Source organism: Stegodyphus dumicola, chromosome 1 (assembly GCF_044657685.1).
Source record: "Stegodyphus dumicola isolate Sdum_Otavi_A_Nest chromosome 1, ASM4465768v1".
Lineage (NCBI taxonomy): Eukaryota > Metazoa > Arthropoda > Arachnida > Araneae > Eresidae > Stegodyphus > Stegodyphus dumicola.
Genome location: NC_140768.1, coordinates 235,020,934 through 235,045,706, shown reverse-complemented (window position 1 = coordinate 235,045,706; position 24,773 = coordinate 235,020,934). Strand labels below are relative to the sequence as shown.

Here is a 24,773-nt window from a genome sequence, read left to right as displayed (position 1 = left end):
AAAGATAACTAGCCGTATTTAACTGTAGATAATCCCATTTGTATTATATACAAAATTAAAGATTAATAAGACAAAATTCATGGAAATAAAACAGCACAATGGTAGCTGAATATGACAAAATTGGACGTAAATGAGCAACCGCTAAAATTTATACTTAAAATTGCCTGTATTATAGACAACTACCTATGAAGTAAATAATTATACTTTTAAATAGCCAAATGCTTTCTTATTTTAAATGCGTTACTATTTTTCTTGAGCTTTTATGTTTTCGAAACCGAAAATACGTGTCAGTGCCGAAAATACATTTTGATTTTACACGTGCTTTTGGCATTACGTCTATACATAATATTACATTTTGGAACCAAAAGTAAAGGCTGAAAGAATAAATACTAATATCTGCTTATTTTTTAAAACAAACTGAAAAATTAACAGCCAAACATTTCATATTTAATGAATTAGAAGTATCATAACTCTTACAAAAATAGAACATCCACAACCAGTTTGAGAACTTAATCCCACAAACTTTGATAATATTACGGAAAAGAAGTAATAACGTACAGATTGTCACATAATTTTCAAATAAAATCCTCCTTTTCAGAAAAATTTATTAGTTTAGTTAAAATAAAATAAAAATTATGCAGAAATTCTGAAAACTATGATAATTAAAACATGGAATATAGCATGCTGACTTGAAAAACTGATCATAAAAATGCGAATGCTGCAAAATTTTCAAAATCATTTTAATAATGAAATTGATATAAGCATATAATGATAATGGACAGGACAAAAATTACTTAAGTACTGTTATGAAACTTGATTTAGTTGAAAGAAATGACTTTTTCTTATTACTGTGGCCTCTTATTATTATAATGAATGATTATAATTTTTAATAATAATTATAATTTTCTTATTACTTATTATTATAATAAAATTATAACTTTCCTTATTACTGTGGCCTCTACGTAGGCTTTTGGAAATTAATTTGAAGATTCATTGAAGTCTCATGTTAAAAATTCGGCAAATAAGTTTGCCAATTTAGCAGCTGTCCATAGTATACTCGTTAACAAGGAAACACTTAATTTTGATAGGACTTTTTTTCCATATTTTGCATTTAGTAAGAAAGTTATAATTTCAGTTACAGAAACTGATTACCTAGAACAAAGTCAGGCGATTTTGTTGGATCTAAGCCTCCTATCACTAAAATAGAATCTTCATTTGTGGAACTACTTGAAGCAGAAAGAGAGTCCAAGAAACAAGGTAAGTTCCAGGTATTCTTTAAACTTGGCCTGAAAGTAAAGGTGATTCATAATTAAAACTACACCTTCTCTGAACATAACCACTATTAGAAGCATGACCAGACCCAACCTTCATGATCACACTAGATCATACTACTGCACTTTCATGCAATTTCATTTTCAGAAAAAAATAGGTTTAAACCATTGCAGTCAGTATTTAGTGCACTTAACAATTTCTCATTTGCCAATAATTTCTGTTAAAGTAACATTATTTTTTAATACTAATGTTTACTATTAAATTCTTATCCTGCCATAAAGATGAAACAAAGACAAAGTACAGAGCGGGCGTCAACAATACCTTTTTTTACTATGAGGATATATTTCAGAAAAGCGGAAGTTCGGTGGACAGAGCGGCTACAATAATAATAATAATAATAATAATAATAATAATAATAATAAAAACAATCTGAAAGGTTTCAGATTTTAAATTAAGTCCAAAAGGGCGTTTTTTTAGCATTTTGTGTGTTGCCTTTATTTATTAAGTATCATGTTCTTTGCCCTTAAACCATAAAATTCAGTTCAAAAGCAATATCGCAAAATAATTTTAAATTGAGCATATCTTTAGAATTTTCGATACACAGTCTCACACGCCGGAGATAAAAATGTTTTTCCTGTACAATGTTTCCATTGCTCGCTTTGAAATCCTTGAGTTTGTTAACCAAAAATTCGTTAAAGTTTTACAAAATATGAAATCGGTAACAAAACAATTTCCAAATTTGGGCTTCCAGATGCCCATATTCGCAGTAGGATTACATTATTCAAAACTGGATGGCTTTAGGTACCGTTGTTTTATCACAATGCGAGAAACATACATACATTTATACAGATTCTTCATTATTTAACTTCTTCAAATATAATTCAGGGCGATAATATTTTGTGGAAATAGTTTGAAAAGTGAAACAGACATTCAGAGAGATTCGATGCAAAACGAAAACAATAGTCTCTTAGGGACCTTTGGACTAAATATTAAAAAAATTTTACGCCCCAAGGGGCCTTTTTTAGCGTTTTGTGTGCTATTTTTATTTATTAAATATCATGTTCTTCGCACTTAAACCATAAAATTCAGCTCAAAAGCAATAGTGTAAAATAATTTTAAAATGAGCATATCTTTAGAATTTCCGATACACGGTCTCGCGAGCTGGAGATATTTTTTTCCGTACAGTGTTGCCATTGCTCGCTTTGAAATCCTTCAGTTTGTTAATCAAAAATTCGTTTAAGTGTTACAAAATATGAAATGGATAATAAACAAATTTCAAATTCCCAATTTGGGTTTCCAGATTCTCATATTCAATGAAAGATTAAGTAATTCAAAATTTGATGGCTCTAGGTACTGTTGTTTCATCACAATGCGAGAAAAATATGTACATTTAGTCAGATTCTTTGTTATTTAATTTCTTTAAATATAACACTGGCTTTAAATATAACTTTAAATATAACTAATATTTGGTGGCAACAATTTGAAAAGTGAACTGATATTTTTAGTGAACCAACACAAAAGGCCAAAAGGAAATTAATAGCCCTTCTGGGCTAATAATAATAAAAATATAATAATACCAAAATGATAAATACGTAATTATATCAAAATAGAGTTAATTTATGTGGATTGTAAAAGCTGTATTGATTAAACAATTTTTTGCTATTGTTAAAACATTTATTGAATTCATCTGATATGAACATCAGGAGATTTTCATGTACAGCCTATTAAATTATGTATGTTTCTGCTACATTTCATCAGCAAGTGAAATAAAATAAATTATTAAAAACCTTAAAAAGAAGAAAGCAAAAGGCTGTGACAATGGAAGCGTAAATGATTATTAATATTCTTAAACCGGGGAAAAACCCAAAGCAAACCTGCAGCTATAGACTCATTAGTTTATTACCAGCCATAGGCAAACTATTCGAGAGAGTTTTAAATAATCGCCTCACCTGGAGTGCCTGGATTTAATTGATCATGAACAATTCGGTTTTCGCAAAGGACACCCATCAGATTTTAAACCTAGTGGAATTCACCGCCCAGGAGTTTCAAAAGAAAAATGCAGTGGCTGCATGTTACCGCGAATTTCGAAAAAGTTTTCGATGGAGGTGTGGCATGTAGGCCTCACCCATAAGCTCACTAATTTCTTATTACCAAACAGCTTCATTCATCTCTTAATTTCATTCCTTAAAAGAAGAACCTTTCAAGTCCGTTATGGAGAAGTTACTTTTGCAAGAAAAACCATCTTGAGTGTCATCCCCCAGAGAAGTGTCACTTTCACCGAAGCTTATATTAATGATATGCCACTACCCTTCAACTCAAAAATATTAAAATATGCTGATGACACTGTTATTTTGCCACAGTCAAGAAACCCTCAACATTGCAATAGATAAACTCCAACTACAAGTCAACCTGATTATTAAATGGTGCTCTCAGTTTCCACTGAGAGCATAAATTAACATTAATTAACATTAATTAACATAAATGCTTCCAAATGCTGTGTGGTTTTTATATCGCAGATATAAGAAACATCAAAGAATCAATACTGAAATAAAAATTGGAGATACTATTGTACCTACTACAAATTCGTACAAATATCTAGGTAGATAATTCTCTCACATTCAAGGAGCATATAATTTAAGCACTTAATAAAGCAAATGCTGCCTTCATATCAATATACTCCATAATAGGAAGAAAATCAAAACTTAATTTAAAAACCAAAGGGACCATGCATGTCTCTTTAATTCGCCCAATTACATACCAGTGCAATTCTTATATGCAATTCCAGTCTGGGCAAATGCTTACAAATCTGATAGAAATAAAATCTGTGTTCTCCAAAATAAAATTCTTCGAGCTATCACCGATACTCCGTGGTTTGTGAGAAACTTCCAAATTCATCATGATTTGAAAATTCCAACAATTCAAGACTACATCTTATCTGCTTCCCACAACTTCTTTAAAAGCGTCGAAAATTCGCAATCCCCAGCACTGAGTGTTAGTAAATTATGACCCTACAGTTGTAAATGTAGTGAAGCGTCCCCGAAACATACATCGTAACGTTTAATGGTGGTAATAATATCTTCATAATTATATAGTATTTTGCATCATTTAGCCATTCTGTTTACTTTTAAAAATCGCTATGCTAAAAATCGTAAATAAAGATTTGCGATCACTTCTATCACTATTCTATAGCAAGAAGCTATCTCATTATACTATTTACTCAAGATTTTACCCTTATTTAACCAAGACTTTACTTGACAATTGTGTTTATTTAATTTACTTGCATAGATACGACTGTGCTTCGCTGGCAAAGCTTATGGACTTTGTTCATTGTAAATATCTCATCTACTCAGTACCAAAGATTGTGTTTTACTTATTATTTACTTACATAGAATGAACTATGCATTTGACAAAGCCTCTGGATTTTGTTCATTGTAAACACTCATCATTATTTAGTGATATCTTACATTTTTCACGGAGTTGCAACACATTCAACAATATCTCGCTATCCTGTTTACGCAAAAAAATACAAAAGTTTCTTACCCATACCCCATTTGCTGACACGTATCACGTGTCAAGTTTCACCTGAAATTTCATATCTTTGATATTTTGCGAAACGTTTTATTTACTACCGGGCTTTGTGTCTTTTACCAACGCATAGTCATCAATCAATCAATACATGTATTGCCCGGCTATCGCTAATATGGGCGATGTTTCCGGCTCAGTGATAATTCTGCAGTATAGGCGTATGACGTAACAGTCGGACGGGTGAGAGGAGGTGACTATGCACCACAAGGTTATAGAAAACCAAACATGAGATCGCAAAACAGGAGAGGCTTGACAAGAGTGTGGGAATCTGACTGATATTATGAAAAACATACATAAGATAAAACATAGGAATACAAACTGTTTGTTTACTAAGCATGAATCAATACAATAAAATGAGAAGTCAAGGATAAATGTAAAAATACGAACTATTTACATAACTATATACACATATATACAAAAGTGCAATTCATTCGGAAAATTTGAGTCACGGGTGAGGTGTGCCGCGTAAGGTCTAATATTTGCATCCTCGGGTAAAATAATATAGCCGAATGTATTGCAACCTCTTAAATGAGAGCAGAGTTTGGCCTTTGTAAAGAAGTTTTTGTTCATACGATGGATGAACTCCTCTTCACGCTCAACTTTTAAATAATTATGCAGAGTGTCGATGGATACATAGAAGTGAGCTTGAGTAATAAGCCGTAAATACTTATTTTGTATGATTTGAAATTTATTTAGATTTTTATTAGTGATCGCTGCCCAGACAGGCGAGGTATAGGTAATAATAGGCCTTATAATGGCTGTGTAAACATGCCTTTTCCTTAGAAGATATAGTTTAGAAAATTTTCCTATGAGCTAAATAGATTTTTCATAGTGGAGAGGGCTTTACCTCGTACTTTATTTATGTGATCATTTCAAGTGAACTTGCTATTGAGAGTGCCAAAGCATAGATATTACTGTACATATTTTAAACTGTATTCTTCAAGTATTTCATCCTGTTTATCGTATTTTGTGCAAAAACTTGACGTGGTCAAGAGACCAACTGGAACTCTAGTTTAGCATCGCGTGACCCTCGAAACTGTATATGTATCTCTAAATTCACAAAATGCAAGCTATTGGCCTACGGCAGGGGTCGGCAACCTGCGGCTCTTTGGATGTGAAGCTGCGGCTCTTTAGTTCCATACTCAAATATTATTTATTTTATCCAAAAAAAGAAAAAAAAAGAAAAGAAAAGAAACAGAGAAGAACTGAAGAAGAGCATAGAGAATTCAATCGGGATTGGACGCAGTCGTTCGCTTTCACATGCAATTTCATATGCCTTGCGACTTGTCTCATTGGCCTCGAAAAACTCGCATAAAATAAGAAATCAAACTTAGAGAGACAGTTCACTAAAAAACATACTCAGTTTGCTAGTAAATATCCAGCCGACAATTAACGAAAAAAAGCTGTCGACGAGATCCAAAAACAAAAACAGCAATCAAGTTTCATGTTAAGTAACTGGACGCAATCTACAAGTAATGTTAATCTGGCAAGCTTCGCGGTATCATTAGAAATTGCAAAAAAAAGAAAGCCATTCACAGATGGTGAGTATGTCAAAGATTGCTTCATACGTGCATCTGAAGAACTGTTTTGTGATTTCAAAAACAAACCAGAAATCTTGAAAAAAATCAAAGATTTGCCACTATCCGATAAAACAGTACAAGATAGAAAAGCTAAAATGTCTTCAAATGCAACATATTTGCAGGTGGAAGATATTCAGCTTTTTTCTGATTTATCACTTGTTATATATGAGTCTTGCGACATAAAAGACACGGCACAAGTTGCCCTTTTTGTCAGGCATGTGTCTTCCCGAGATCCAAAAGAACTTATAGTATTGATACTGCTTTCGGGACAAAATAGAGGGGAAGACATGGCGAATGCCGTGCAAAAATGCCTTGAAGACAATAAGATTGATTTAAATAAAATCGTTTCAATAGCAACTGATGGAGCCAGAAGTATGACAGAAAAAAATAAAGGGGCAACAACGATTTTTCAGAGCAAAATAAACCACGAAATTATTATGTTTCACTGCATAATACACCAAGAAGCGCTTTGTGCCCAAACATTTCCGGCCGAAATAGTTGAGGTTATGAATTAATTAAGATTGTTATCAGCATCTTGTCAAAAGCATCGTCAGTTTAAAGAAGTCTTAAACGAAATGGAGACTCAGTATTCCGACCTCCTTCTTCACAATAAAGTGCGATGGCTTTCCAAATGAAAGGTGTTGAAACATTCTGCTTTGTGCTTGAATGAAATAAAGGCATTCATAAATGAAAAAGGCATTAATCCCCCTGAATTAGAGAACGACAAATGGTTGCAAAAATTTTACTTTATGGTGGATGTCACAGCGAAATTAAATGAGATGAATCTAAAACTGCAAGGAAAGGGAAACCCAGTCTATGTTTTAGAAGACGAAGTGGTTTGTTTTGAAGAAAAATTAATTCTTTTTGCAGAAGATATTTAGAGCGGTAAATTACATCATTTTTAATTTCTAAAGCAATATCGCGATAAAACCATTGCAACTGTTGAGACGAATTACTTCAGCATAGTTACAAAAAAGATGAATTTACTGACAGATTTGAGTAATTCAAAACCAACAAAACCACTCTAGATTTCATAGTAAACCCTCTCAACACAAATAGTAACGAAATCCACACTGAGCCATTTGAAATTGATACTGAATCTCTAGAAATGCAATTGATCGATTTAAAAAGTAAAGCTTTGTGTAGTGGAAAATTTACAGAGTTCAAAAGCAAATTAGAAGAGTTGGGGGTCCAGAAACGAATGTGCGTAATCCAACAAATGTGGACAGCTTTAAAAAAAATGCCGCAAGTTGAGGCACTTATATTCGATGCATGGAATAGTTTTAGCCAAATTTATCCAAACTTTCTAAAACCATGCAAAGCCAATGCTCCCATTGAATTTGTTTGCTCAAATGTACGTTATTGTACGCAAAGCCATCGCTCCCGTTGAATTTGTTTGATCAATTATTTTATTGAAATACAAGTTAGTGTTGTAAGTAAATGTTTAATTGTTTTAATATTTTACTTAAATAATAATTATCTAATAATGCCATATATATGTTATCTAATTTGTTGTGAAAAACACTATTTATATATGAATAAATAGATATTTTTTCTTATGAATAAATAGATTAGTTTCTGTTTATCAATAAACTTTATTTGTGCGAGTACTATTTATTGTTGGCAAGAAAAAATTTCGTGGCTCTTTAAAAACTTTGAAATTTTGTAAATTGTAATTTTCGACTCTGCCGACTCAAAAGGTTGCCGACCCTGGCCTAGGGTATTGCAACTCTTAACGTACTGGTTAATACTGTCAGTAGTGGCACACCAAAAGTAATGTTTAAGATCTACGCTACAGTTCATTTAAACTGATTTCCTCAAATTATTCTAACTTAATTAACAGACTCTTCGAGTCAAGTTGAAAACGACATCGAAAATTGCAAATTTTGAAATTAAATATCCAGGTTAGCTTTTGTTTTACGAGAATAAAACTTCTAGTATTATAAAAATTACTTATAAAGTAATATTAGTGCCGAAATATGAATCTTTTTGTTATTTAAAACATATCTATAATTAGAAGTATGTGACTACTACCAAAGACTGCGAAAACAAAGGCCGAACAAGAAGTTTTAAGTTGAGTAAGAGGGTGGGTACATATGTATACTTGTGATACCCCTGGGATTGCAATAAAAAAGGAAGGTTCACAGCTAGATGTTACAGTAGTCTCATATACTAAATTTCAATCATTTTTGAGCTATGCGAGATACATACATACGTAAAGACATTCCAAAAGTCCATTTTGAGTTCATTTTATAATACATTTTGGAATAAAGATTCCTTTATCCTGTCCATATGTACAGATGTGCCGCAAAAAAGTAGTAAAATGGATATTTCCGTTGAAATTTTATAACGGAAATGTTTCGCGATTTCAATACCTCCTTTGCTTCGTACAAGTAAATAAAAATGTTGCGATAACACTTACTCATAACTGCTGCTACCAAAGCAAGAATACTACAAATTGCTGTTGTTGTTCAACTGAAAAAGTTGTTGACTCATAACACAGCTGAAATGAAATTATTATCTTAGTACCAACCATTGCAAAAACCAGTGCTGTCTTTTTTGTTATCTTTTAAGGGACAGAAATTAGTTCAATGTATGAGAAATCAGATGTTTCTCTCAGTTGAATTTTTTTTTTTTTTTTTGTTATCAATGGCTAGTCAAAACGTTACAAAGAACTGAAATCTTACAAACAGAGGTTACAAGCAATAGAACTAAGAACCAAAAGACCGACGTCATTGCCTAGGGAGCGCTTTTGCCTCCCAGCATCTCGACTCCTCCGTAAGACCACGAGGATCCCCACATCGAAGCAGGTGGTTCGCGTCCATTTCGTCTCCAGAATTACACAGTGGGCAAATATGGTCGCTGGAAATGCCTGCGCGGTGGCAGTGCAGGTGGGCGGCAAGGCTTGTAGACAGACGGAAAGCCGCAACTGCATTACGTCTTGGACTATCGAGTATAATCGAAGAACTTACTATTCTCCAACTTTTTAAGGTTGTAAGAGTCTGAAGATCTCGTAAGATATTAGACATAAATTAAGTTTTTAAAAACAGTTTCATAAAATGCAGTTGAAAACTGATTCCTTTAGTCATTGCTGTTTTATCTAGATGCCGCTAAGATTCAGTTTTTGTCAAACGTTTAATTTACTTTTCATAAAATTGTTAAAATGGTGAAAATAAAATAAGAATTTTTGCGATAATTATCAATTTCAATTACATTTGTTTTCGAAATATCTAAAATTTAGAATTTAGGTATCTGAAAGGAGGGCACTTTAAAATTGCTTCGAGAGCTTCTTAATGCCCAAGGATACTGCGTTGTCGACCTCTCTTATAAAACATAAACAGAAGATGAACATAATTTTAGACTGATGTTTCACGTTTAAAGACACAAGAATGAGCTTCATTAGTCAAACAATAGATTAGTGAAAATATTTTAGAGATTTAAGCATGTATACAAAATGCTGTAAGAAGTCAAATTTTCAGCATTCAAGTAGTTTTAAAGTGTTAAGAAAGGGAGAAGACTATATGCTAAAAGGCATAACTCACCCAAAATTTGTTATTATTTGATAAATGAAAACTTTAATTCGCACTTTATCATTAATTGCTGGTTATGATTTTAATTTGTTCTGCAAGCGTAAAATATGACAAAATGCGCTTGTAAAACAAATATATAATATAAACTACATTGTTTACATATAAGACAACATCACATATAAGATGTGCTGAATTTTGTATATTCACAAGGGCAAGGAAAACTTTCATACGTGATAGCCTCCTTTTATAAATCGAAGATGCGTTCGTTTGAGACACAAAATTAACAAGCTAACAGTCACACTGTATAAAGTTACTAATTAACTTGTTTCCCGTGATACTTTCTGATTATCCACATCCACACTAAAAGTCGAAAACACCTTTCCTTTAACGTACAAGGTAACAAATAATTTATATTAAGTAAATTACATTATATGCGTTTTACATGTTAGACTGCGACAAGCCAATTAGACTGCGACAACCCAATGGATTTAAGAAATGCATTTCAAGGAATAAAACACTGAACCGTGTCTTATATTTAGGTTGAAGCAAATTTTAAAATGTCTGATAAGTAATGGACAATCTTTTGCTTATACGTACAATAAAAAACATATCAGCTACATATTCTCCTAATATATAAACACATTAAAACTCCATTTACAGAGAATGGTTAATTTTTTTAAGGCTGTTACACTTTCAAGCTGCTGGCCACGAAATGGCACAGTTTTTTTATTTTTTGTTTATTATATTTTTTTACTGCTTTGCGGACGCTTTGAGTGAGATGTAGTGACAACGACAGAAAAAAATTATGAATGTTCTTCTGCAAGCAAACGAATTGTAAATAGGAGTCAATAAATTTTTCAGTGTGATAAAATGCCAAAACATCCAAGTGTCCTATGGATTTCTTCAAAGAATAGTAAGCAGAAAGATTTTCCCTTCAATATATGTTGAAGGTAAAAATAAGAAAATACAACTTATAAAACATACATTCGAAATCTTCAGTAATATTTTAAGAGAACATTTAGAGCGTCGTGATAAAATAGAACAAATGTTTAAAACTGCAGATTAGCAGAGGTTGTAAATGACTGAGGGTATTTAGGAATAAATTCAGTGACCTCTGCATAGAGCAGTCAGGGAAAATAAATTATTCGCATAGTTCCTTAGCATCTGAGACAAATAAAGCAATAAATCTGAAAGAGGGCTTTTATCAACATCTTGTATATTTTGAAAATTAGCGAGAATCTTTTCTTAACATGCTGAAAAGTGTTTAAAGTGAAAAGCGCAAACTTCCTCAAGAGCTTCAAGAATTTGGGGAAGTTTCAGAAACTTTGACAAAAGGAAAAGCGAAATTATAATTTTGAAAACATAAAAAAATACAAATAAAATTGGCTTTAAAAAGATACAGACAAGTTTGTATCATACAGAAAATATCATACAGAAAATATCATACAGATATATCATACAGAAAAGGTGTAAGACAGACAAATATTAGGTGGCATGAAAATACTGATAATATGTATAATAAAATTAAAACAGATAATTTAAGTATACATACGTATAAGATTTATCCAATGGAGTCCAAAATCTTGTAAGTCCTAAATTAGGATCCCAAGTAGCAGGCAAATTCATTTCTTTACAACAAGAATGTGTGTCATCACCATTTCTTTTATCTTCAACGTCTGATTCACCTTTGAATTTCAACTGAAATGCAGAAAACTGTGACGATATACAAGAAATTGAAGAAATAACTGTAATATTGATATACAAGGTATATGGGATGTTTCCTTCATCATCTTGAAAATATAACAGCGAAATACATAGCCAGAAAATATTTAAACCAATGATGATCAAACTTCAGGTATAGTATTTTAGTTTATTTTTGTCACTGCACCGTATACTTACTTAACAAAAAGTACATTCACTATGTGTCTATCACATTATAACCTCTACAGGAGGCACGTCAAACCCGCGGATCGCAAAAGTGTCAAATTTACAGACTACCTTTTTTCCTCAGAAAAATCTGAAACACTTTAAAATGGGGTTTCTCGTTATCCTTCAAACTCCGCTCCCAGATTTGCCCACTAATTTGTTTCCCGCGTCGTTGCTGGGGAATGGTTTTATTTTCCGCGCCGTAGGGATTTCTGCAATTCCTCCGTACATGACCTTCAACACCGCAGTTCCAGCACTTTATAGTTGCTTTCTTCGGTCGGTGTCTTCCAGCATTTTATAGTTGTTTTCTTCTATTCCATCTCAACGGATTTACTTGTCCGGTTAAATCGCCGCTCTTATTTTCCGTGCCCTGGGGTGCTTTATACTTTCTTCCTACGTGGCCTTCAAGTACCACAGTTTTAATACTCTAGAGTCGGTTTGTTGGTACTCCTATTCAGAATCATAACAGTGACCTGCCTGTTTAAAATCTTCTAGATGAGCAATCATTTAATCCACTGGCAGACTTGAGCAGCTCTGATTGAGTGGCGGTCTCTACGAGTTGCTTGCTGGGCTAATTCGAATTTCATGACGCACACCAGAGTGCTTTTTAAAGCCTTGAAACCGCCATGCGTAGAACTTTCTGCATTTCAGGATTCCGGATGCCATCGACGAAGTTAAAGCAGGGACAGTATTTTCCTTGCTTCTGTCGGACACTAAGAAAAGGCGAACATTATTTTTTGTTGTTCATTCAACTATCAATTCTCTTATCGACTCGTTTTCGATATTTTCAAGCGCAAAAATTTCATTACTTCCAAATCGGTAGTGATACGAAAAGTATGTGAAAGGATGACAGGTGCATGGATCAGAAATCTAAGCTGAAGAAATATCCTGACAGATTATTCGCTTTTGTTGACACTTATAAGTTCGTATAACAGATGGGTGTTTTTATTTTATGCTTACTGATTTTATTTTAATACAAGCGGACTTTCAATATCCGCACGAAAGTCTTCAAATGTGGTTGGGTTATTATTTACTTTGCTTTGTAAATAAGCTTTTAATGCATTAGGAATTATCTATCAAAGACATGGTTGGTTAAAGATATGTTAAAGGGAAAAATATGATTGAGAAACAGAGTAACATGGATAACAAAGTTAACAAGACATATACATTTTGACAAGTTGGCATTTTATTCATTAATTTGAGTGGTCGATAATCCTGCTAAAGTGAAGTTAATTTTATAAGCATTCTTCAAGGTATTTCTGTCTTCTGCTTTCTTTGTGCCAGCATGATCTTGCAGATCTACTGGTATTTTCGTATTAACGCAACCATCTTAAGGTAACTTGGCAATTTTTTTCACACATAAAAACGTAGTTATTTATTAGGTGTAAATTAGCTCTTTTAGCGACACTTTTTTAAGAAACGATCGATATTTATCGTAAATAGACAAACATTATCAACGTAACAAAACAAAAAAGTTTAGGAATTTAAAATTTAAATTAAATTAAAATTATATAATATATTAAAAAAGCACATTTTTTGCGAAATATTTCTGTTTTTATTTTTTATTTTTATTTTTTTCCCTTTTGGTTCTGTTCTTCTTCCCATCGATCAGTTTTCGCTTAGCAAAATCAGAGAATTCGCATATTCGGCAACGCGTACCGGCTATTTACCAAACGTAATTCATCATTGTTCTCCCTAGCTGTCTTTCGTCAAAATACTGCATACATGCAGAAATTTCGCTTCAGACGTTTTCACTGTTAACATATTTCACAAACACCTAATTTAAAATTGGTTTAAAGCCCCCCTCCAAAAAAAAAAAACGCAATTTATTGCAAAACCCATTGGAACACGGAATGCAACAAAACACATATGAATACGGTGGCATTGCGGGACTGAAAGATTTTTATTAGCATGATTGCTAGATTCTATGCTCATTATGAAATTCTGGTGAATTAACGGTAACGCTTCTTGATTAGCAATTTACGAGTAATGCGAGAAACAAAAGTAGCATAAAATTACTGAGAATTAAATTGAAGGAAAGCTAAAAGTAGCAATTCCAGAGCTATGGAAGAAAAATATAGTATTATTAGTTGAAATGTGCGTCTTACATTTCTAATTATCAGTAATTGTAAGGAATAATATTAGACGAATTATTGTTGTAATAAGTAGCATGTTAAATTGCCTTTTAAGTGAGTTTATTAAGTTCCTAAATGCACCCTGATCTTTTAGTAAATATATTAGGAATATATGTAAGTGTAGAGAAATAGCTTCCTTTTGTAAGGAAAGAAGCTAAAGTTTGTCATTTTCATTTCGAAACGTTCTGTTGAATTCATCATAAGTCAAAACTAGCAGCGTAAGAGCAAGTTATCGAGTGAACTTCACTATTCTTCAGAAATCTTAGAACTTTAATTTTAACCAGGAAAGGTTTGAAAATCTAAATTTACTCAAATATTAATTTCGAATTTGGAGAAATTATTATTTTATTTTGATTTAGGTGTTTCCGCAAAAATTTAAAAATGAATCTATGTATTGAGAGTGTGTATTAATGACTTTTGAGCTCTTCATAATGCTTACGACACATAGAATTTTGACCAAAGGAATTACTCACTCGTTAAAAATGCCTTGATATGTGTTATATAGGTAGGTAGGTAGGTTACGGAGGACTGGAACGCCTGGTGTCTAACAGAGGTAAACAGGCATGAGTTCCAAACCCTCCTCTAACTACGGCAAAACCTTCCTGGAACCACACGAGGCTGCACCAGGAGATTATTGAGGTTGTCAAAGGGAAGTACATGGCCTTATAAGGGCATTAGTAGGATTGTATTACAGTTTGAAGAGGCAAGCTGTGGTGTTACAGATAGTAGGTAGTTAAACTAAAAATACTTGGATAATAAGACGTACGCATAAAAAGACATAAAAATGCATAGGCAACAATACACAAAGCACAATGCGTAAAATGCATAAACAGAGAGCACAAAAAACAGGTACATACACATAGTCACTTAAGGCACAAAAAGATAAATGGAGTACATGAAGTCACATGAAAGCTGGAGCACAATGTTAGTGTAAGGCAGTTCTGTTGGATATAAATACAGGTACATCTTGAATGATGAATGATGAGTTCATGAATACTCATGTGTGCAGAAGAAGAATGCGGTTAGATTGCTAAGCCGTTGATTATTGTATCATCGCTAAGAACATAGATAAAAACACTGATAAAAGGCACGAGGATGTTGTAGCACTAATTATTCGGCAGTGCCCCAGCAATGTGTGCACCGTGAGGCACACAAGCGTTCACTAACACTGCGTAAGAAGATGTTGTTCACGTGCTGTTGAAGGGATTACACACGTATCATTATGGAGGCATAACACATCTCTCTAAGGAGATGCCACATATTTGCGAATTGTTAGTATTGCCACTTTAGATTGTGGGCAGGGGAGCTTAAACATACAGTTGTGGTGAAGCCCAGATATTGTAAAATTCACTGGACTAGTCTTAGAGCTTATCGTCAGTACACCATAGCGTCACTTTAGCACGGTAGGCAAAGGTCTGTGGCTAATGCCGCGATGGTATTCATGATGCTGGAGATTGAATTAACCGCTCCTTTATGCGTTATAAGGAACCGGTGATAGGCGTTCCTATTATTTGTAGGTAGCGGAAGATGGTCTGGTGACCCTTCTGATCCACAGACACAGATATCTGTATTTGAGTCTAATCTGTTTATATCTTTGAAAAATTTCTTATGTAATCCAATGTTTCTTATATAATTTATGGCCATTTAATGTAGCATAGGGTGAATTGAAACTCAAACCAATAAGCATATGTTGAGGAATGTCAATGGTTCACGAAATGTTCAATGTTCTTGAGCAGCCAGTTACAGAAAAGGAAATATATGAAAGTTTAAAATTATCCAATGTTACTTATGCACTAACAAACATAAAAACATAAGGAGCGCAATTCCAACTTTTATAGGTATATCTAATTGTCCTGTTTGTTACCTTATATTTCTTTTATTTAAGTTTAATTTATAGAAGAAACTCTAATAAAACCGTCTTAGTAAGTACATGATTTTATGGCAATAAATAAGGAGTTAAGGATACTCAGGTCCCGCAGTGAGTTTTGGTCATATTCGATACTATATAAATTTTCTCAGATAAGTCCAGCTCGAAAACACCTAACAGCTGTGCATACAAAGCGGTTTCTAACTACAGAAATACACATTGATAAAAGTTATAACTACCAAAGTGGTAATTATTTGCACTATTATAAAAATCGCAGGCTGTCACTAGTTAAATCACATTTGACTAGACTGGAGACCCTCATAGTAAAGAAATACATAGGCTAGATTGATAATAATAGTGGCTTATGTTAAATAGTCAGTGGCTTAATTGCTAGAGATATCTTACAATCCTTCTCAGTACGTGGCTAGATATCTCATAGTATGCATGCCACTAACACTTCTAAATCTGACCTGTTTACAGGTCAGATTTAGGAGTGCTAGTCGCATGCATACTAAGAGTGTTTCCCAGAAACGTATTATGATTACTATAAAAAAGGAATTAGGCTGTTAAGAACAGACCTCGAAATGGAAATAAAAATAAAAATAAATCTGAAAACGAAAAATAAGATACAAAAAAATAGATACATACTTCTCCAGATGTCAGCGATATGTCGGAACTTTCGGAAACTTCTTCATCCGAACTCAATGGGCCAGTTATGTTTGTGTCTTGAATGCAAGAGCAGTCACAGTTGCATCTCCTTTCGTTATGAAGATGAACGCATGTTTCATGAAAAGATGAAAATATTTTGAAGCCATTACAAGGCTGGCTGACTTTTTGTATGAAAAAACAGTTTGAATTCTGGTAACAACGAACATTCAAAGCAGTTGCCAGGTATTTTTAAATTATGTCTTAATAATTAAAGACCTAAGAATAAGTTTCATGAGTCAAATAATAGATTAGTGAAAATATTTTAGATACTTAAGCCTGTATACAAATGCTGCAGTAAGTCAAATATTGAGCATAGCAGCAGTTTTAAAGTGTTAAGAAAGGGAGAAGACTATATGCTAACAGGCATAACTCACCTGAAAGTCGTCACTGTTTAATAAATGAAAACCTTAATTTGCTGATTATCATTTATTGCTAATTATGATTTTAATTTGTTTTGCAGGCGTAAAATATGACAAAATGCGCTTGTAAAACCAATATATAATATAAACTGCATTGTTTACATATAAGACAGCATCACATATAGGATGTGCTGAATTTTGTATATCCGCAAGGGCAAGAAAAGCTTGTATACTTGATAGCCTCGTTTTATCTCATGTTTTAGTTGAAGCAAAATTTATAATGTCTGATAAATAATGCACAGTCACACAATGAAAACCTATCGGCTACGAATTCTGCTTATATGTTTAGGCACATTAGAACTCCATTTAGAGATAAGTTCAACTTTTTTCAAGGCTGTTACACTTTCATGCTCCTGGCCACGAAATGGCACAGCTTTTTTTATTTTATGTTGATTATATTTTCTTACCGCTTTGCGGACCTTTTGACTGAGATGTAGTGACAACGACAGAAAAAAAATTGTAAATGTTCTTCTGCAAACAAATGAATTGTAAATACGTGTAAATAAATTTTCCGTGTGATAAAATGCCAAAACATACAAGTGTCCTATGGATTTCTTCAAGGAATGGTAAGCAGAAAAATTTTCTCTTCAAATATTATTATGTGTTGAAGATAAAAATAAAAAATTACAACTTAGAAAACACAAATTCAAAATCTTCCAGAATATTTCAAGAGAACATTTTGAACGTCGTGATAAAATAGAAGAAATATTTAAAACTGCAGATTCACAGAGGTTGTGAGAGGATATTAGGAATAAATTCAGTGACCTTTGCATGGAGCAGTCTGAGAAAATAAATTTTTTACATAATTCTTTGGCATATGAGACAAATAAAGCAATGGATTTGTAAAAGAGCCTTTGGGCAACATCTTGTAGATTTTGAAAATCAGCGAGAATCTTTTCTCAACATACTGAAAAGCGTTAAAAGTGAAATGAGCAAACTTTCTCAAGAATTTACGAAAGTTTCATGAACGTTGACAAAAGAAAAAGCGGAATTATAATCTTCAAAACATCCAAAAATACAATTGGCGCTATATTTCCTAATTTAACCATAAATACATTTAAAGGCTGCATATATGATCTTCAAAGATTTTGGTTTCAATACGAATCTCCTATATATAATAACTCTGCTTTAAAAGAGGTAGATAAATTTAATTACCTAAAATGTTTACTAACGGAAACAGCTTTAATGTCAATAAAGGGCTTATAACTAGAAAATTGCGACAAGGTGATAAATATTCTGAAAGAAGGGTTTAGTAGAAAGGAAATTTTAATAAACGCACGTATGAATAAAAGATCATACCAATCTGGAGAATTCAAAACCAGTAAAAAATGGATGATATCGAAACATTGCTTAACTTACATAGCAGTTTAGGAACATAAATTCTCTTAACGTTACTTCGATTTCTTATAGCTATTTGTATGCCCACTGCTAATGAGAATATTTCCTAACTGATTAGTTCTAGAATCAATTGATAGATAATCCTTGGCACAGAAAACACTGTGACTAGTATTTTGGAATTTCTGAAGAAAGAAGTTAACGCAGAAAGCGTACATTTTTCCAGACATCACCAAATTATTCTGAGTTTAACATCAGGAGCAAACAACATAAACATCAATCACGAGACTTTACTAAACGTGAAAAATATCGTGTTACCTTCAAAAATAAACATTTTGTCCCAGCAATTGCATCGCTGAATACAAATATATCAATAGTCGGTTGTATATTTTGTGGGAAGATAGAAAATGAATCTTTGAAACATTCCAATTCAAACTGAGCAATTCCAATTGAGAAGAAAAGAAAAAATTATGAATGTTATTCTGTAAGCAAACGAGCTGTAAATAAATTTTTCTGTATGGTGGATTTCTTCAAGAAATGGTATGCAGAATTATCAAATATTGTTTGATGTAGAAGATAAAAATAAGAAAATACAACTTAGAAAACGTAAATTCAAAATGGTGCCGAAGTTCCGGGTTTCGCACAGTGTCACACACAATTGTTTTATTTAGTTTGATAGTATGTTACTTAAAATCAATAGCGCATAAATCAGTATGAATCATATCGTAAATAAGCATGTTTTGAATAACGTATCTTACCGTATCCTTTGACAAATATGCAGCTCATAAATGTTAATGCAGAAAGAATTGTATACCGCCTCGTCTATGGTAACAGAGAAAAAATTACATATCATGTAATCTATGCTTTGTATAAACCATGAATCATTACTTTATCATAATATTAATATATATATATATATATATATATATATTGGTTAAAAACATACTGAACAAACGTGGCTATCATCCAGCTTAATTTCATCTTAGATAACCGCATGTTAAGTAAATGAAACTTGTTATTTAAACTTAATTTTAGTGAAATAAAAATTAAAACAAGATCATATCAATCATTTAGTTTTGGGATTTACATAAATCAATATCTTTCTATTATTTTATTTTAGTTCAAACAGAAATGAACTGTGTTATGAGGCAAATAAATATAATTTCATTATGTAACATTGTCAAAATTAATTCGTTTTACATTTTCTTTTACAGAAGTAATTTTTTTTAATTTGGTAATCATTGTTGACATGAAAAGAAAAAGTGAAAACAAAATGTTCTCATTTGCAATATAGTATGCACATGTTTTCTGTAAAGAAGCTCAGTTATTTAAATGGACTGCCGTTTTCAGTTAGGATAAATTTTAAGTTCCACTTTATTTTTTCTGTTACGAATTAGCTCATATAGTCACATCCAAAAAGGGTATGTGACTCATATTTATTTGCTGACAATAACGGAAATGAAAGATAACTCTCATTTTATAATAGCTTATTTGCCTCGTGATAATATCATTAAAATTAATATTTGAATTGTGCACTATTTCCTGCTTATTGTTGCAAGGAAATATCATAATGAAAGCGATAAGAATATTTGAATATATTAATAATTTGAATTTACTTTTATCTTACCATATAACACAGAAATGGCTTAAAAATCTTTTGAATACATGGAAAACGTTACAGACAAGTTTGCCATCAAATGTATCATACAGAAAAGGTGTAAGACAGACACATATGCACCATGAGGTGGCATGAAAATACTAATAATATATATAATAATATTCCAACAGATAATTTAAGTATACATACGTATAATATCTATTCAATGGAGGCCAAAATGTTGTAAGTCCTAAATTAGGATCCCAAATGGCAGGCAAATTCACTTCTTTACAACAAGAATGAGTGTCATCAACATTTCTTTCATCTTCACTGTCTGATTCATCTTTGGGTTTCAGTTGAAGTGTAGAAAACTGTGACGATACAGAAGGCATTGAAGAAATAACAGGAATATTGATACACAAAGCATATGGAATATTTGTTTCTTCATTCTGAAAATATAACAGCGAAATACATAGCCAGAAATGATTTAAACCAAGTGGTGATCAACCTTCAGGTCAGAACACCAGATCAGTGTCAAGAATAATGATTCTTTGGTTATCAAATTATACATTATTCTCAGAATCAGGCCATAAGTAACTGCGTATTTCATTTGAATAGCTGTAATTGGCCCTTAATTAACCACGCCAATCTGTATTTTATAATTAAGCAAATCTCAGTCCCAGCCTAATGTCAGTCTCATAGGAAAGGTTTTGCATTTTTGAATAAACTATATACCTTCAAAATGCCTACAGCTTTTTACTAAAATCAAAATCCATCCAAGGTTCTATTTTCCTAAATTTAAAGGAAATTAAATATTTTTTACACTTATTAAGATTAATCAATTAGATTAAACGTGTCAGCAAATGTTACTTGAATCGAGAGATCCTAACTCCCCAAGATTGGTTGCGAGTGGTTAAAATTTTAGTCAGTAGCAAAAAGAAATACTTTAAAGAAAGTAAGCTAATATTACTTCAAAAAACCTTTCAAATTCTACTTCGCAAATGACAAAGTAAATACAGAACGTTTAGGAACTGATATAAAAAACCTTGCTACAAAAACAGGAAGGAAAATCTCTACAAATAAATGCATAAAAATACAACTATTTCTTTAAGGATAGTTTTCTGGAGTCATTACGTTTATGCAGAACAGGAAAGATAAAAAATGAGTCATACCCCAGCGCTTAGTTGAATTCCGAGTGCTAGACGGACTTGCTTTCCAGTTACAGCATGAATGCAAGCGGTAAAGAGGGAGAAATACTTCAGATCTCTCTCCACATAAAAGGTGATTAGAGAGGAAAGGATCCACTCCTTAAATCCTGGTGGTCCTTAAATCCTGGTGGTGACAAATTATCCAGCACCACATTTTAGTACATGCACCAGTCTGGAGTGTCACTGGGTTTGTGGAAGGCAGGAAATATACCAGGATTCGAACTTCGGGAATTTTGATTGCGACGGACATGCGTTCCAGTTACAACACAAGAGTACACAATAAAATTCAAAGACCAAAATAAATTAATAATATTTTTAAATAGTTGTCGGCAGTCAAATAGCAAACTTAAATTTTTAATATATCACGCTATATTCTGAAGTTCCTATAAGAAATGAAAACAAAAATTATAAAAAGCACAGATGTCATTGTTCGATATGGTAACATAACTAGGACTGTAAAAGCAATTACTCACTATTCATTTATATATAGGAAATTTTATATTGTTGCGTGTGTATCGGTTCGTAATAATTTGAATGTACAAGTCCGATGAAAAGTGACTAAAATTTATTATTATCACAACAAATAAAACAAAATGTTTACATTTCGTCAGAAATAATCGTACAATATCTCACAGTAGTTATCTTTTAAACTGCTAGACATGTTCAAGAGAACTAATTCAAAATAGAGAAAGCTAATCCGATTTCACAGCGAATTCTCTACAACAACAACAGTTTTCTAAACAAACTCATAAAACAACTGAACTGAGATGTTCTTTCTCTGGCTTTTTATGAGCTTTTTAATCAGCACGAGAATAGTTTGGTACTTTCTCGATTTTTTCCGAAAAGCAAAAGCATACAATTACGAGATATCTATTTCTTAAATGCACGTGCTCCTGTATTTCTAATTTTTTCGGCGTAGCTATCTCTTCAAAAAAGTCGCGTGCAGCTTTGTACGGGGAAAGGAAACAATTTAGAAACAATTCTACTAAAAATATCAAACTAAATAAATCAATACAAAAACTGTAACAATATATTTTCACCAAGATATACTTACATAACAAAACGTACATTCACTATTTGTCTATCACATTATAAACTCTACAACAGGCACGTCAAACTCGCGGTGGGCAAAAGAGTAGTCAAATTTATGGACTTTCTCGCTCTGAGAAATCTGAAGTGCTTTAAAATGGGGCTTCTCGTTATCCTTTAAATTCCGCTCCCCGATATGCCCATAAATTTGTTTCTTGCTTCGTTGCTGGGGAATGATTTTATTTTCCGTGCCGTAGTGATTTCTGCAATTCATCCATACATGGCCTTCAACATTGCAGTTCCAGCACTTTATAGTTGGTTTCTTGTCACTCATATTCCGTCTCAAAGAATTTACTTATCTGGTTAAATCACCGTTCTTATTTTCTGTGTCATGGGGTATTCTACGTACGTGGCCTTCAGCACCACAGTTTTTACACTTCAGAGTCGGTTTGTTGTTACTCCTATTCAGAATCAAAGCAGTGACATGTCTGGTTAAATCGTCTAGAAGAGCAATCACTTGATCCACTGGCAGACTTGAGCAGCTCTGATTGAGTGGCGGTCTCTACGAGTTGCTTGCTGGGCTAACTCGAATTTCATGGCGCACAGAAGAGCGTTTTTTAAATCCTTGATATCCATTCGTAGAATTTCTGTATTTGAGGTTTCCGGATGCCATCGATGAAATTACTGCAGGAACAAGATTTCGCTTCTTTCTGTCGGACACTACGAAACGGCAAGGTGAAACAGCCTTTCAACATCCGTGGCGAGCTCATGGGCTTCTGTTGACGGAATTTTAATTGAAGCCTGCTGTAGTCTTTTAAATATCTCTTCCCAAAACGCAGCCGCGACGCGTCCGATAGAGCTTCTAAGTCTAGCCTCTGGTTTTCGGGAAGAATTTGAAAGCTATCCGCTGCGTCGTCTCACAGAAGTGGCGAGATGAAAGGCCTTGGCTTGTGAATTCCAATCCATTGGCTTCCCAGGAGGTCTTGCCATCATATGGGGATAGCTTCACAGAGGGACGAGAAGGCATGGTTAAAAATTTAAAATACCAGTATTGTTCCCTGCCATCGCTACGAATTTCTTCAAGGTATCAACTTCTTTGACGACCACAGAAACTCTGTCATAAATTTATTGTTGAACGGCAGAAAATCTTCTTTCTATTTGTTCTTTGACAGAAGAAACTATTTCTTCAATATGGCCGAATGTATTTTCAACGGCGTCTGTTCTGCTTTCCAAAGCCTCAAATGCAGGTAATTTCTCTTTTCATTTCATCTTGACCTGCATCAAACTTTTCTTGAACGGCTCTTCTATAACTGATTCTTGAAGAGTTTCCATCTTTTTTGAACGGCTTTCATCTCTTCGTTAATGGACGCTTGACCAGCTCCATCTTTTCATGAATGGTTTTGATCTCTTCTTTAACGGAGCCTTGACCAGCTTTCATCTATTCTTGGCCTGCCTTCGTCTTTTTGAACGCAGCAAAGGCTGCCACCAACTGCCTTAATTGTTCTTCAATCGCTCTTGTCATTGGCATTCAAACCCCCTCCTGGCACCAAAAAATGTTGCATGCGTACGGGTTCGTAATAGATTGAATGCACACATGTCCGATTAAAGATTAATAAAATTTATTTTTATCAGAATTTATTTTTATTTTATCAGATTATTACATTTATTCAATTACAATATACTGTGATACAGGAACCGAATCAAAATGTCGCCAAATTTGACGACTAATGGCAATTTCTCGCCAAATGTTGCAACAAAATGAGTCTACAAAACCGTTGCCAGCTTGGCGCCATCTCGCCAAATTACCAAGATGACCATTTACTTAATGTTAAATGCACTTACCCCTGTACTCTTATATTTCCGGCATAGCTTTCTCTTAAAATTTATCTCAAGCTACATTGCACAAAAAATACAACAATTTTACTTATAATACTACTAAAATTACCTATCTAAGTACAAAATTCGTAATACTATTCTACTAGTTGACGGAATCGAAGAAAATTTAAATAAAGATACAGATACTTACGAACATTAATTTTTGTTGTTTATTCAACTATCAGTTCTTTTATCGACTCGTTTTCGATATTTCCAAGCACAAAAATTTCATTTCTGTCAAGTTGGTAATGAGACGAAAAGTATTTGAGTGGATGACAGGTGCATGGATCATAAATCTAAACTGCAGAAATATCCTGATAGATTATTCGCTTTTGTTGGCAGGTATAGGTTCGTATAACAAGTTCGTTTTTTTTTTTTTTTAATTTTATGCATACTGATTTTAATTTAATACATGCAAACTTTCATAATCCGCACGAAAATCTTCGGATGTGGTTGAGTTATTATTTACTTTGCTTTGTAAATAAGCTTTTAATGAATTATGTACCAGAGATATGATTGGTTAAAGATATGTTAAAGGGAAAAATGTGACTGGCAAACAGAATAACATGGATGACAAAGTTAGGAACATATATACGTTTTGACAACTTGGCATTTTATTCATTAATTTGAGTGATAAATAATGCTATCAAATTGAAGCTTGGTTCAAGAATTTCTGTCTTCTGCGTTTTTTATACCACCATGGTCTT

General features: G+C 33.0%; 1 protein-coding gene across 1 annotated transcript in view; it reads right to left on the bottom strand.

The window, feature by feature from the left end:
• LOC118189188 (beta-scruin-like) overlaps positions 1–24,773 on the bottom strand; it is an 88,035-nt gene that overhangs the window by 59,699 nt on the left and 3,563 nt on the right. Inside the window, exons 2-6 of the mRNA XM_085809752.1 lie at positions 23,113–23,194; positions 20,165–20,403; positions 16,544–16,652; positions 11,520–11,665; positions 1,153–1,286 (exon numbers count right to left, since the gene is read on the bottom strand). Coding sequence (XP_085665878.1) covers positions 1,153–1,286; positions 11,520–11,665; positions 16,544–16,652; positions 20,165–20,403; positions 23,113–23,194 — 710 coding nt within the window. The remainder of the gene's footprint in view (positions 1–1,152; positions 1,287–11,519; positions 11,666–16,543; positions 16,653–20,164; positions 20,404–23,112; positions 23,195–24,773) is intronic.